General features: G+C 33.9%; 1 protein-coding gene across 1 annotated transcript in view; it reads left to right on the forward strand.

The window, feature by feature from the left end:
• Positions 1-2,136: 2,136 nt before the first annotated feature.
• The window catches only part of LOC105344166 (fibrocystin-L), a 43,379-nt gene continuing 29,733 nt past the window's right edge, over positions 2,137-15,782 (forward strand). Inside the window, exons 1-16 of the mRNA XM_066086944.1 lie at positions 2,137-2,320; positions 4,027-4,147; positions 5,415-5,672; positions 6,004-6,199; positions 7,040-7,148; positions 7,440-7,642; positions 8,653-8,726; positions 9,477-9,519; positions 9,846-10,024; positions 10,341-10,430; positions 11,100-11,368; positions 12,168-12,262; positions 12,418-12,704; positions 13,717-13,866; positions 14,847-15,007; positions 15,182-15,412. Coding sequence (XP_065943016.1) covers positions 4,078-4,147; positions 5,415-5,672; positions 6,004-6,199; positions 7,040-7,148; positions 7,440-7,642; positions 8,653-8,726; positions 9,477-9,519; positions 9,846-10,024; positions 10,341-10,430; positions 11,100-11,368; positions 12,168-12,262; positions 12,418-12,704; positions 13,717-13,866; positions 14,847-15,007; positions 15,182-15,412 — 2,415 coding nt within the window. The 5' untranslated portion in view covers positions 2,137-2,320; positions 4,027-4,077. The remainder of the gene's footprint in view (positions 2,321-4,026; positions 4,148-5,414; positions 5,673-6,003; positions 6,200-7,039; positions 7,149-7,439; positions 7,643-8,652; positions 8,727-9,476; positions 9,520-9,845; positions 10,025-10,340; positions 10,431-11,099; positions 11,369-12,167; positions 12,263-12,417; positions 12,705-13,716; positions 13,867-14,846; positions 15,008-15,181; positions 15,413-15,782) is intronic.

Genomic DNA, 15,782 nt, shown 5'->3' on the forward strand with positions numbered 1-15,782 from the left:
GTTTCATGTGATCATTAAAATTGAATTTTAAAAGAAATATTGCGTCGAACGCATCGCCTTACCATGTATGTAATATGACGTCATGGTATTAGCGTCAGCGATGCGGAAAAGTGGGAATGTGTCAATGTGAGTATGTTTGTTATACAGACGAGTGTATGTTTCTTTGTATGATGATTAATTCAGAATCATGACTATTAAAAACCCCTTTCTCTAATGAGAGTCATCGTTTTCCGACGACAGTTGTTAGATAAAAGTAGGTCTATATTTTCATTCTTGTAAAGGTAAAAAGTTGCAAATAAAGATTAGACATAAGAAGGTCTACTATATAGTATTGATAAACATTAAATTTTTTAAAAACAAAAGTGGGCATGCTGTTCTGTTATAATCAATATTAAAACATATAGCCGACGGTGTTGCAAAGCATATGCATGCTCTTGAATAAAAAAGTTTGGAACGCCATTCAAGTCAGAATTAAAGTAATAACTTTTAATGAAGAAACCTTTTATAGATTGGAATTTTTAATCTGCATTATTATCTAACGTTACGTGTGTTTTAAAATAAACCCTTTACAGATTTGATTTAGTAATTACATTATTAGTCGCTTTTAATTTCTCATAATTTCTAACAGACACTAGATATAGCCTTCTGGTAAGAATATATTCTTTCATGATGACCGATGTTAATCACAACATTCGTGCTTTTGATTGACAAATGGAACCGGTAAATCATTGTAGGATACCGTGCCTTGAAATTTTTATTTCAACCTTTTTTTATCTACTAATAAATAATAATCTGAACTATGTTGCTAGGTTCCTTGATAATGTGCAAATATCGTTTATTCAAACCATGACTCAACAATGGGGGGGGGGGGGGGGGGGGTTATTATGGTGATCATGTTATATCATGTGTTACATAAAACCATTAATATTCTAACCCATGTTCTCATCTCCGTCACGTTTTCTTTGAAATTTCCATTATCATAAATATATCATTGTCCAAACTACTAGATTCCAAGGAAAGTCCAAGATTTTTCAGTGTTTTACAACGCCCGCCCTTCTATCCCATCTAGTGGCTTGTAAATATGTCCACAGGGATTCTGCTTTTAATGCAAACAATATGAAAGTATCCAAATGATAAATAAATTTTGATGAAAAAATTCCAAATCATTCCGAAAAGTTCCCATTGTTGAGGATACAGTAACTACTAGAATAATATTACGACCTACTTTTGATGTATTTTGGTAGACTTACGTGGCTTTAACCATGGATTGGAATGACTTGTTGGCTGATCTACCCAGGTATGTTCAAGGTTCCCTAAAAACAAAGTGTAATATTGCGAACTGCTTTAGACAAATTTTCAATAATTCAGAGGAAAGTATAACGAGCACTGAAGTGTATGCATCTCAAGTTTTTTCCATAGATTCTCTCTTAAACAAGATACATCTAATTTCACTTAGATTGTTCGGACTATTTACGAGAGAGAGAGAGAGAGAGAGAGAGAGAGAGAGAGAGAGAGAGAGAGAGAGAGAGAGAGAGAGAGAGAGAGAGAGAGAGAGAGAGAGAGAGAGAGAGAGAGAGAGAGTGTATAGAGAGGGGGATAAACTGAATTATTTTCTTTGCATGGTAAGTGTATTAAATAATGAGAATAGAAGTTCCTAACTACATAGCACATTTTTTTGGAAGAAACTTCGTAATTCTAAGATAAGAGGCGTGTTTGCTACTACATGTACATCTACTTTATTTATGAAGTTCATGTAAGTCATGTGGGTCAATAATGAGAATACACACTGAACTTTCTAGTATTAACAGTATATTTTGGGGAGCTGTTCAATTATTTATAAAATCCAATAGGATCTAAGGGGAGTATTCTTTAATTGATGTACACTACCTATACATGTAAACATGACTATAATACATATTAAGTATATGTGCACTATTGATGCAGAGCAAGAACTTCGTACATGTATTTATAAAACCCGCTGTCTACTTACAAACAATGTATGCATTCACGTACATGTATATATATAAATATCATAATGTATGAATTTATGACCGCCGCTGTATCAGGACATGAACTAAACAGGTTGAGGATGCAGCGGTTACTTAATGGTTGCTGAAACACTTCCGGTTAGCGTCTTAAGGATGACATGCCTCTGTCTTGGTCGTTCAGCCTCTGTAATACGCTGTAATTTCATTGTCATTTGTCATTACAATAGAATAAGGCGTGGAAGTTATAAAGATTACATGAATCCCATGCGTTCGTTTTTACGACTTTAAATAAAGGGAGAAGTGTGATAATACTCCGTTTTGCGGACCTGCAGGTAAGATACATTTCATATAGGGAAGTATTTTATTTTAAATGTCATTTTTTTTTTTTTACATTATTGAATTGTGAAACAATGCACAAAAATGCAATTGGTTTTATTGGGTATAGCATTCCTTTGAATTAAGAGGGAAACAATTCAAAGCCCTAACCATAATGTGGTTGGGGGCGGGGTGGGGGGGGGGTATAAAAATTATATTCTGGTATCCTCTTTTTCTCTCATTTAGCTTTCTCAAGTTCAGTATGGTTCTTGTGAGATTACTTTGTTCTATTAATGTTACTTAATTCTAAATTAATAATAATCTGCTCAAAAGGTTAATTCTGCTTACATTTGAGTGTTTTATGATAAAAGGAAGTTGCCAATTATTTTTGGGGGAAGTGGGTTTTTGTATGCACGCCATGTGTTAAAAGAAAAGTATTTTTTCTGCAATGTCGCAACCTCATATACCGCATGAATCACCAAAGAAAGCATTTTATTGTATAAATATACATGTAGCTCGCTTCATTTACTTGTGAAATAATGAATACCAAATTTATGTGTATTTTGATGGAACATGTAGCAATTGCCTTTGAATTCAGAAGGAAAAAAGCAAAGCCATAACGATGAGGTTAGGGGGCAGGTTTTAATTTAAAAAAAAAGGTTTACCCTGTGTATAGGAAGTTGAAGTTGTCCATTTTTTGGGGGAAATGCATAATTATCATCTTTAAATTGAAAAACGTGAGATTAAGCTTAGTTCTTCACTGTATCATTTGTTTTCCCACATCCTTAATCACAAAAATTCAGAAGAAGAAGAAAAACAACAACAATAACAAAAATAACAAACAAAAGCCTGAAAACGTACATGTGTAACTATAATACTGATGTGCAAAACAAAAGCTGCACGTCACTGCATTTGAGGGTGATATTTATATAATAGAGAAGTAAAAAAACCTCGAGTATAAGTTTCTTACAACCAGTTAGAAAGAGACTCTCTCTCTCTCTCCCCCTCTCTCTCTCTCTCTCTCTCTCTCTCTCTCTCTCTCTCTCTCCATTATACATGACTGTCAGTTAAGTTTAAGTTTATTTAATGTTTAAGGTGATCATCGAAAACGTTCACTGGTAATCATAATCATATCTGGCGGTCATCATTGCCTTCCTTAATCACGTTCCTTTTAAATAAATGAAAGTATCAATTTTACTCTATAAACCAGCCATTTCGTGCAATTCAAATCTGGCAGTCTAACTGACGCTTAATGTTGTGGATAATTTGTAACATGAAACCAGAGGCTCCATGCATATAGCACTTACTTGTAAGGGGAGTGTCATTTTAATTTGATAAAAGAGTGAAGGGGGGAAATTCCTCCCATTTAGGAATGAAGACGTTACCCACCTGTAATTTGCAATTCTAAAATAAGAGTTATGATTTTGTAATGTTCTTCTAAAGAAAAACTACGAGACTGTGCCGGACATCTTCGAGCCGATTAAATGGCAATTAGTTTGCGGGGCCAAATGCTTATTGATCGCCCTTAATAGCTCCGAGAATTTTACCTGCCTGCTTCCTCATCAATAATGCAATTTTCTTCTTAACAACGTAGTACTTTGTAGGATGATTACCGCAATATACCTGTATATAGTACATTTTTAAGTGCATGTATGGTACTGCATTTCATGGAAAAGTGTTTTGTGTACATGTACCTGTTTTTGGATGGGGGTTTTTTTGGCAGTGGCCGCGGGAGGTTTTGAAAAACTTTTTCTGAAGTCCAGAAGACGACGACATGGATACTTCTGTCTCCCGATGGATAATCTGGGTCTCTTTCCTGTGTCTCGTGGTTCACTCTACTTCAGGTAGATTTTTTTTACAGATTATTTTTTTTGTTTTATTTGATTGTTCGCAACTTTTATAAATATTGCTATTCTTCATCTAATATCACGTGGTAAAAAGATCATGCGTGTGGAATATCGCCTTAATTTGTTTAATTATCAGACCGAGACTGATATAGGTTACCGAGCACACACGACTCTGAAAACCCACACCCCACCCACTCTCAAAGAGGAAGGGGGTCCTTAGTCTTTGTGATAAAAGTTTTACTTTCAACTTTTTCCACTGGATAATTGATTATTTAAACTTTCAATTGTGTGTAGTTTTTACTGAAATAAAAAGACGTATATGTTTCCAATTTTTGAGGTCCGCCAAAAATTTCATCAACTGCAACATCATTTAAGGTTTAAATGATGTTGCCATTGATTTTAAACATTCTTCAAGATATTGGTAGCTGTACACCGGATTGAACACGGATCGAGTTCTTTTCTTTGATCATTCTCAAAACGTTAGGTGGTCAACAGATCTGCCTTAAACTTTAAAATAAGATAATTTTGGCCATTAACTATTTTTTCGCAAAGAAAAAAATACAAACACAATTTAATATTAGCATTTTCCTATACTTTTTACAGAGCTCTTCATGCAAATGAGGTAAATATAGCCTTAAAATGGCAACGACCATCTAGCATCCACGTTTCATTTACTATTGGCCAAAATTATCTTATTTTAAAGTTTAAGGCAGATCTCGTGGTTAATTTGTTGACCACCCATGACTACAAAAACCATCTATGTTACAAATGCTGATTAGTCCGAAATATCTTACGTTTTCTTGAGAAACGTCAGATTTTTCGGACAAAAATACTGATATGTTCAGCTAATATACTCATTCAAGTAATACAACTTTAAACATGCAATAAACAACAGTTACACACTGGAAAAGTAAATCACTTCGTTTTCCGCATGAATGCGCACAGTACACAACGATTAGTACCAGCGGATATTGATGTACGTACTATACATAGGCCTAAATACCCAAAATCTAATTTGTATCTATAGAAAAAATATCGAACCTTCATTCATGTGTATACTCACCATACATATAACTTAAAGTATTTCATAGCAAATTGTGTTTCAGTTAGTAACAAACTGATAAACAATCAAAGTGCGGCAGGTTATCATATTCCTCCAGGTGGTCTTCATGCATCCATATATGGACCCAGTGACGTAACTATATATACGTCTCTGATGGATATCGTTTATTTACTTAACAGCTTTTTTTCTACCGTATTTCAGGTGAGGAAGACTGCAAAAAGACGATAAAAGGACTAGATTATCGGGGTAAAATTTCTACCACTCCTTCCGGTCGAACTTGTCAACGGTGGGATTCACAGTCACCCCACAGACATTCTGGGTACGCCGAAAATCTACCGGGAGGGGCCAGCGCCCACGAAAATTACTGCAGAAACCCTAAAGATCATTGGGAAACTAAGCCTTGGTGCTACACAACGGATCCAAGGAGACGATGGGAGTACTGCGATATTCCATTTTGTGGTAAATACCGTATAAATCATGAGTCTCTCTCTCTCTCGCTCTCTCTCTCTCTCTCTCTCTAACCAGACAACTTTCATGTTGTTTGTAATGCAAACCTCTATGTACTTTGAATCCTTTAGTTTTTAGCTTCGGCCTTTGTAACTAACATAAAACTGGTGGTTGTTTGGGGGAAGGGGGTGTCACAAGAGAAGTCTTAGTTTATTTTCATTTCCGTAAATGATGCAATTTTTGCTTAGATTATCAAATTATCAAACTTATATTAAGCATAACATATGATGCAAAAAACATCATGAGACAGAACAAATTGAAAATGTTTTCCATTCGATCACAGGAAGCTTGGTCCAGTCAATGACCCCCAACCAGGGCAGTCTGTGTGGGGAGACGAGAATTCTGATCAGGGGGGAGGGGTTCTCCAAGGACAACATCAACGAGGGAAACAAAGTTCGCCTGGTGTCCTCCTCCATGTCGTACGACTGTCCGGTCAACAAAGATGGAACCACCGAGGAAGACATTCTCTGCTTTACCAAGTACGATTTATAAATCCAGTATCTTGGTACATATGTATCTTGAAAAAGGGAGGGGTTTTTCACATTTTTTGCTGACCATTTGGAAAAGAGAAAATTAAAATGATAGGACATATTTTAAAAAAAAATTTTGATTATGAAAAAATTGGATACTTTGATATTGGTTTATATGTATATTGTGTTAAAGTGGCATGATCACGATTTTGGTAAAATATATTTTATTATTTAAATGTTAAAATGTTTACAATTGTAAGGCAATTTTAATAGGCAACCAAACTTTGAAAATCATTTGAGTTTTAAGTGAGTTACAAAGCTTAAAATTCTTTGACATGCAAACAATTGAAAGCTAATGTTTATATTTTGAATGTTGGAGTAAAAATTCAAGTTTTAGACCTAAATAAATGTGTTAAACATTAGGAACTGGTTTTTTTATGCTTATTAAAAAGAATATGAAGATAGACAAATCAGCTTCAAAAAAGCGCTTTTGTTTTTACCGGTACATAATAAACGTAGTTAACAAAAACAGAGCATGAACCTTGTTTACATATAATTGACAAAGAATGATGAGCCCTGTAACTCTATTTGGTAATGCCTGGCTCTCAAATTTCACTTGATCATTCCTACAGCATTGTAAATAGATTTAACCAAAATCATTACCATGCCTCTTTGTTACATGTTACATGTAAGTGTCTGCATAAAAATGAACTCAAGTGTAAAACTGTCGATATTAATGTGTAGATTGATTAAAAAAAGATCGGAAAAAATATTACTAAAACCATATTCATTGATTTGAGAATTTATACTCAAAATTATATATATACCTCTCTATTTCTAAAATTGTAGGCCTGGGATGAGAGCTGATTACTATTATGTGAGATTGAATGTGGATGGAGAGGATGTCCCCATAGTGAATCATTGTAGATACGCAACTGATCCTAGATGTAGATTTCAGGTCAGAAAGGGCGGAAAAAGTATTCCTTTTATTTTTTCATTCATTTCAATATTTATACAAAGCGAGTAAAAGATCTTTAAAACTGTATTAGTGATAAGAACATAACCGTACATAATTTGAAGTAAATTAAAGGGCCATTTCACATCTTTAATACTTCTTCTATATGAGGAAGTTGTGCATCATATTGAAGTCAGCTGAAGTCAATTCTGTGCAGGATTCCCATTTATTAATTTCATAAGATTGCTCGCCTATTATCATGTAACTTTCTCTTTATAAATTTCTCTTCTGTAGGTGAGAGCTTACAATACTCCAACAATTACCTCTGTCGAGCCAAGCTCTGGTCCCCCTCAGAGTATCCTCAAAATCAGCGGAAGAATCGTCACCGACCTTTTTGACACAAACGAGGTAGTGGCCAAAAATGGAAGAACGGAAAAAATCACCAGGGTTTATGCGGGACCTCAACTTTGCAGTCTGAAGGGTGCCAACGATGTATTGTGAGTATATATTGATTTTGATGATTGAAAATATAAGTTGAGAAAGAGATACTACAATATCATTGAATTTCAGCTTGTAACGAGCTTTTCTGAATAAAGACTTCTATAAATACTTTATTTATTGAAAATATTTTGCTAATGTCACAATTTAAATGGCTTGTACAAAGAAATGTACAAATCTGCATGGTATGTGCTATGTTTAAATTTTTTGCAGTTTAATATATTTTCATCTTTTGTTTTGGAGGACAATTTTCTTAACTTCTGAACTTAATGATAGAGAATTTATTCATCAGGTGTAATAAAAAATTAGATTTACTCGTGACAGAATATATACTCATAAAATGAGTTGGAATAGTTTCTTTGTTTGTTTTTGTTTTTTGCAGACTTTATAAAGTGTTAACAGCCCAACCAAATATGTATAATTAAGAAAAAAATTTGTCGCTATTGAGGAGACTCTAAAGAAATAATGTACCGGCATGCAATGAATTAATTAATAACAACATAAATTCTTGAGATTAAGCACCCCTGGCATATTAAATATTGCAATCATTTTTTGACAGTTTTGAATTATATGAAATCATTACATGCTCAAAATTTGGTGCTTGCAATTTTACATTCTCCTGATTTGATGCAAAACAGAATATTTAAAGTACTCCTCAAAATAAAAAAATCTACAAGACTAACAAAATCTGACTGTGTTTTAAGAGCCTGTGGATTGAGTTATTTTAACAAATACAGTAAAACACGGTTATAGCGAACACGCTTATAATGAATTGACGCTTACAGCGAAGTGACTTTCATTCCCCGTGACTATATTACATGTTGTAAGCTTGACGGATATAACGAATTACGCTTATAACGAAGCAAAATCGCATGTCCCTGGTGCTTCGTTATAACCGTGTTTTACTGTAAATGAAGTGATTTACTTTACTGGTCAACCAATTGATAATAGATATATATTTTAAAACTGAGAATGTTAACTCGTATATTGAACTGTTTAACTTTTACAGCTTTGGATTTTCTCTGAATCATGAATCAACTTGGAATGGTCATATGAAATGTAAAATGAATGGACAGTTTGTTGGTAAGAAACATTCATTTCTCAGTCTTTGCTGAACTGTATATCAACAGAAATATATGACTGTGTTAAGGTGGAATAACACACCTAGAAAAATCACTCATATTTACAGTAATTTTTTTTATTATGAAAGATATAATGACAAATAAACTATACATATGTCAAATAAGCAAACAAATTGCAGTTTGGGATAAAAAATGATTAAAAAAATTAATTCAGTAAGTAACAACAAAAAGCCCCTGCAGGATTTGAACTCAGGATGTATGGATCACAAGACCCAGGTCCTAATCCACTCGGCTATGGAGTAAGTTACATGTTGCCATCAAAAAAATTCTTTTAATGAAACGAAATATCGTTTCAATGAGAGGTCAGCCATTTGTTATTCCACCTTAATATCTATCATCAAATCATTTAGAAAATTATTCATTTGATTAAATTTTAAATGATGTGTGTTATTTATGAGGGATCTAGGTTAATTGATTTGATGTATATAATCAAATGGAAATTGTACTTAAAAGGAATTTTTTTTTTCATTCCCTGACTTTTTGTTTTAAGGTCAGTGAAAATATTAGTAATACATGTATTGATAATCAGAAGATGTTCCTCAATTTTGTATCGTCAAACATATAAATGTGCTTCCAACAGCCTTGTTTTGTGTGAAATTGGATTTGAATATTGAATGAGCAAGCATTTTTTTTTGGATAATATTTTTTTTCATTTTGAATTTTATCGATCATCTAAATTTGATCATTGTAGGTAATCAAAATGTCAGTTATATTGTGAGTGGAGCATTTGGAAGGTAAGACCGGGATACCTCATCAAAGCTATATTTTATATTAGTATTTTGAAAATATATGGACAATAGCTTTCCTGCGTCATATTGTAATGTATAGTAACACTTATAAAAATGGTTTAAATAAATGATCAAATAAATCTATAAAAACCACAAAAATCCAATGTGGTGTATATGATACACACCCCTTTCTCCCAAATAAATATTCTTGAAAAAAAAGTGTGAATTAATATATTCGGCTATTAAATATATGGTAATGTATGTAATTTATTTAATAAGTGGATAAATGTTAGAAGTGTTAAAGAATATTTTTGTTTGATGACATTGTTCAGGGCCTGCAGACCACATTCACTGTACCTGAGCAGGACCAAACAGCTGTATCTGTTCCAGTCGTTCGCGGAGATAATGTCCGTCCATCCGTCTGTGGGCAGTGTTCGTGGGGGCACCATGGTCACAATCACTGGAAAGAACTTTGACCAGACAAGATTGCCTGCCAAAGTGAAAATAGCAGGTCTGTTTACCTTAATTGATTAATAACTTTTTGATTTTGCTTAGATTTGATCATTTAATTCTGTAGAGCTCTTCTTCTGAAGAAGGTTAGTATAAAGTCCAAAAATTGCCTTCACCATCCAGCTCTCTTAATGTTCCAATACACACTTGTACATGTATTAATTATCATAATGCATCATGAAAACATGGAATGCACCTTTGATTATCAATTATGTATACATGTTAAGTATGACTCTTCGGTTGAAATTTAGAATGTTTACAAAATGAGTCTTTTTTACTTACATAAAACTTTATGTATGTTTTTTTTTATTTTATAGGTCAAAACTGTAAGGTCCAATCCCTTACAGACACTAAGATTGTTTGCAAGACTCCATCCAAACCTGATGTGATCTACAGCAAATTTCCAGGTACATGTATTCCTTACTTAATATTGCTTACTCCCAGGTAATTTAGCTCAGGTACAGTAGGCCTTTGTTTAACATGGAGCATATGGTTTAGTGATCCTATGTTTGATAATTACGGTAGTAAACAAAAGGTTGATGGTTCAGATTCTGCTAGTTGCATGTTGTGTCCAGTTTAGACAAAACACTTTATCTGCATTGTGTTGAACATTTACCTTGCTGACAAAGGGTACTTCCTAATATGCTGAGAGTGACTGACTGATGTCCCATACAGGGGGTGTCAATACACTGCATGTATCTCAGTCTCATCTGCTTAGTTAGCTTTAGCCTTATAAACATAACATGGCTTGGACAGGAGTTAAAACCCTTACCCCCAGTTCAGTTATAATTGAAGCTTCCAATTCAGGTTATTCTTAAATACTTCAGTTCAGGTATAATTGAAGCCTCCAATTCAGATTATTCTTACTTCAGTCCAGTTATAATTGAAGCTTCCAATTCAGGTTATTCCTAAATACTTCAGTTCAGGTATAATTGAAGCCTCCAATTCAGGTTATTCTTTAATGTTTTTGCAAATTCTTTAAAAAATTATAATGCTTGTTGCATTAAACTTTTATCGATAATCTGTGAATCATTTGCCTAAAAAAATCATTTGCCTTTGTTGATTTTGCATTTAAGGAAATCGTGGATTATTGTTGGAGATTTGGAATAAGACTGGTCGACATCTTGATCGTCTTCATGAAGTTCTAGACTTCCATGAGAACATGACTGACTACATCAAATCTCACACAGATAGGACAAAATACTATGATAACACGTATCAAAATTTTGTCACCAGACACAGTGGGTTCTTTGTACCTCCTTGGACGGGAGATTACTCTTTTGCCATGAAGGCTGATGACATTGGGTTATTTTACTTCAGTAATACTACAAACCCGAATGATACAGTAAGTCGTCGTTGAGTTTTACCACTTTGAGATTGCAGATCAAATCACTGGGTTTTTTTTATCCATCCATCTTTCTTTCACCTTCTCTTGAAAATTCTGACCTTGACCTATTGAATATCATAGTCAAGTAAAATTTCAAGGTCAGAGGTTAAAAGGAAAGCTGGGTCAATGGTCACTGTTAGAACTGTAAGGACTTATGATAAGGAGACTGGATGATTTACAAATAACCATTGGTTGACTTATAATTTATTAATAAGCTATAAACTATTCATAAGTGTAAAGAAAAAGTCCATGTATTTTACCTTAAAAATTTGGGTATTTTCATATATTTTTATATAGAGCTCTTCTTGGAAAGGAGATCAATACAGTTTAAAAATGGCCATGTACCATCAAGCCCTCTTAAACAATAAGGAGATTAATTTACAAAGTGACATAAAACACATAATGTTTATTTTGCGTATATTTGACATGAAGTGGTAATTAAATGAAGATATGTTGGTTGTTCAGTATATTTTGTTGGTGGTTGTTCTTTATATGACGTAGTTATCTTAAAGGTCAAGGTCAGTGGAATAATTACAGTTTTTGATATGTATGGATATCAAATTTGAGAAAGTTTAATTCATTTCAAATTTTTATCAAATTTTTTTTCTTTTCTTTAACAATATTTCTTGGTTTTTTTTTTCTTTTCTAAAAAAATGTTTAGAAATGCTTGCTAACTGCTGATCCTAGCTGAGTTGTATATTAGTAGTGTATTGCTATTATGAAGCTTAAAAATGCATAATGTAAACTTTGTTCACAGATACAACTTCTGAAGGTCAGAAAGTACCTTAACACTTATTTCAAATATCCAGATGAACAGATATCACAGAAATTCAGACTAACGGCCGGAGATGCGTAAGTATTTTCATGGAAAGCCTATTTCAAAGAAACAATTCTTGCACGGAAAGAATTAATACCCCCAAAGAAATTCATTCGAAACAAAGTGTGATTTGAAGATAACGAAGCTTCAATAATGCAGAGTTTATTTTTAATGAAGAATTTTTTTCCAGACATTACATGGTGATATTGCAGAGAGACTACGGGGGACCAGGGAGTGTAGACGTCGCTGCCCGATTCCATCAGACAGAACTGACCAATCAGAGCACATCGTTTGCAGACCAAGAACATCAAATAATAGCAGTTAGATCGACAATTGTGAGAGAAGTCCAGAGTATCTCACTGGTCACCGAAAATGTTCGTCCTGGGGTCTATGAAGTTCAGAAAGTTCAAATATGCGATCCACTGCAGAGTGGTGCCCCTTTGATGTTTAGGCTTGGATTATATAATGTGTATACAGGTAGACCATGATTTTTAATCTACAAAATGTTCTTTAATCTGTGTGTAACAGTGTGTTACAAGGTTAACACGTGTTTAACTTTCAGTCAATAAATTGGGTCTCGGTAGCTCAGGTTGGTGTGCTGGTTCAGTAAGTCAGACACCCCCAGGGTTTTAGTCCTGATTTAGTTTTGCCGACTTGATTTTTTAACCTGTGTTACATGTGTATAGATGATCTCTGAGTACTCATTAATTTCATCTTTGTGTACAAGTAGTTTTTTAGAATATTTATTGTTCTCCAATCCTCAGCCTCAAAGTATTTTTATCATCATAAACATATATGTTATTTATCCTTCAAACTAAATAGATGAAATTACATTTGTATTAGAATAAAATTTTTTTTATGTTATCCATGCATTTTACGAGGTTATTGCAATTTGCATGGCCATTTTGATTTTAAAAATAAAATGCTTTCTTTGGTCTGATTCATGCGGAATATGAAGGTGGTGGCATTGCAGAAAAAATACATAACCCAAGTTAGTGTGCTATGTGTTAGTGTGCTATGTCAATATTTTTTGTAAAGATCGCATAAGTCATCAAAGAAAGCATTTTACTGTTTATATCTACATCATTCAAATTGTCTCATAATGGAATTTGAGTGTGACGTCCTCAGTTTTATTTTGTGCATGGAAGTCTGTGATTTTTCTAAGGTCTCTGTGGGTTTTGACCAATTGATAAACGGGGTGTGTAGATTTCAGTCCTGTCAATTTCCTGTCTGTTTCAGTCAATGTAAATTTTGACCAATCAATGAACAGGGCATGTAGATTTTAGTGCAAAAAGTTTCCTGTAATTTATAATCATCGATCAATTTGTTCACATGAAGCCGTTTTGACAAGAGCTAATTTGGACCCTGGACAAAATCTTTTTATACAGGATCTAATCTACTACATTGTCTAGATATAATTTTGTACCTATATATGACTCCATAAAGCTGATTTTTTGACTATTATAGTTTGTTTTTTGTTTGATTGTAGATGTTTTAACACCTCAGAGCACAACAAGTGGTATCAAAAATGCATTGAAGTCTCTGCCAGTGTTTGATTCGAAGGAACAAGTGAATGTCATCAATAAGACTCTGAGTAATGGATGCTTTACAACTTTTATAGAGTTCATCTCAAATCGAGGTAAAGGGAAACTCCAAAAATATATACGCAAGTAGAACCGAATTTGAGTCAATATACATGTAATGTGTCAATTTTTGTTGGCATTTGATTCTGTAGTAATGAAAGTTCTGCATATGTCTATGTATTCATTTACATTATAAATATTGGTTAATGAATGTGAATATAAGCTGATGCGCATTCTGCCAAATAAACAAATGGCTAAATTGAATATACTGTCAATTATACATGTAGTCCGATGTATCAATCATACAGTATAATCTTTTTTATACACCCCCGCAAACGAAGTTTGGGGGGGTATATAGGAATCACCTTGTCCATCTGTCCGTCCGTCTGTCCGTCTGTCTGTGCAATCGTGTCCGGTCCATATCTTTCTTATGGAGAAACATTGGAAGTTCTTACTTCACACAAAGATTGCTGATGACCTAAGGGTGTGTCATGACCTTGACTCAAGGTCATTCAGGCAAGGTCAAGGTCACTGGGAAAAAAAATAATAAAACACAAAATTCGTGTCCGGTCCATATCTTTCTTATGGAGAATTATTGGAAGTTCTTACTTCACACAAAGAATGCTTATGACCTCAGGGTGTGTCATGACCTTGACCCAAGGTCATTTGGGCAAGGTCAAGGTCACTGGCAGAAAAAGTGCAAAATTCGTGTCCAGTCATTATCTTTCTTATGGAGAAGCATTGAATGTTCTTACTTCACACAAATATTGCTTATGACCAACAGTTTTAAAAAAATAGAACAGTTGTTATTTATAGAAAATGGACGGTGAAATAGATTCATCCAATATTTTCTATAATTGGAAAAATACTCGCATTATAATTTTTATCTTAGCGGGGGGTATCAATTGTGAGCTTGCTCACAGTACCGAGTTTATTTCATCAACACAAGCATGCATTACGTTGAATTATTTTGGTTTTGTGCATTTCTGCATCAAAGAAGAAATCAGTAAGGTGAAGAAATGAATCTTTTTTACAGGTGACTTTGAAGATTTGAAGGTGATCATGAGAAGCACAGAGCTGAAAGTGAATATCACTGTTGAAGAAGTTCTTGCAGGGGAAGCAACTGGTGAACACTTCACCTTACAGATGGCAGGAGTTATCTCACCCTTATTGACTGGAAAGCCAACTCAATTACAGGTCTCCAATTATAAAATATTGATTCTTATAACAATTATAAGTTACATGTAAATGTTTTGATAAAAATAAAGTGATTGAACTGGATTTAATATGTTTTTCTTTGTGTCTTTATTGATTGCATGAAGGTAAATTTTTCCAGCTGTAATGATTATCATTGTGTTTTTGTCTTCATAGATGGAAGAAAAACTTGGTAAGATGTTTGAAAGCAGGTGCCCCAAGGCCCTGGGAGACCCGGTCAGTAAGCTCCACTACAGTTTTGAGACGGGAAGTCGGCCTGGTCCTATGCATAAAGGAACTATTACCTCGGAGGTTGAGGCTTTCTGTGGGAAGAAAAGTATCCTGAATCCCAGTTATATTTACTATGACAGGAGCAATCGAATCACTCTTGGACAAGATGCAAAAGTGGTAGGTTTAAATTAAGGATTGTTTCATTTATATAATCCCTGCAACAAAGTTTGGGGAGGAGTATAGAAATCACCTTGACCGTCTGTCTGTTTGTTTGTATGTCAGCTGTGCAATCATGTCTGGTCCATAATTAAAGATATTGAAATGCAGAAGTTCTCTTTAAATGTAGAATTTAATCATTTTATATATATCGAATAAGAAATATGTTGTAGTTTAAAACACACTGATGAAAAGCTGATTATTGCAATCATTAACAACCAATTGAAACTAATTCAATTTAGAAAACTGATCTGAACACGAAGACACACTCATGCATACAAGAAATAGATAAAAATAACTCCATAAGCTACGTACTGAAAATTACACTATT

The sequence above is a fragment of the Magallana gigas genome, chromosome 6 (assembly GCF_963853765.1).
Source record: "Magallana gigas chromosome 6, xbMagGiga1.1, whole genome shotgun sequence".
Lineage (NCBI taxonomy): Eukaryota > Metazoa > Mollusca > Bivalvia > Ostreida > Ostreidae > Magallana > Magallana gigas.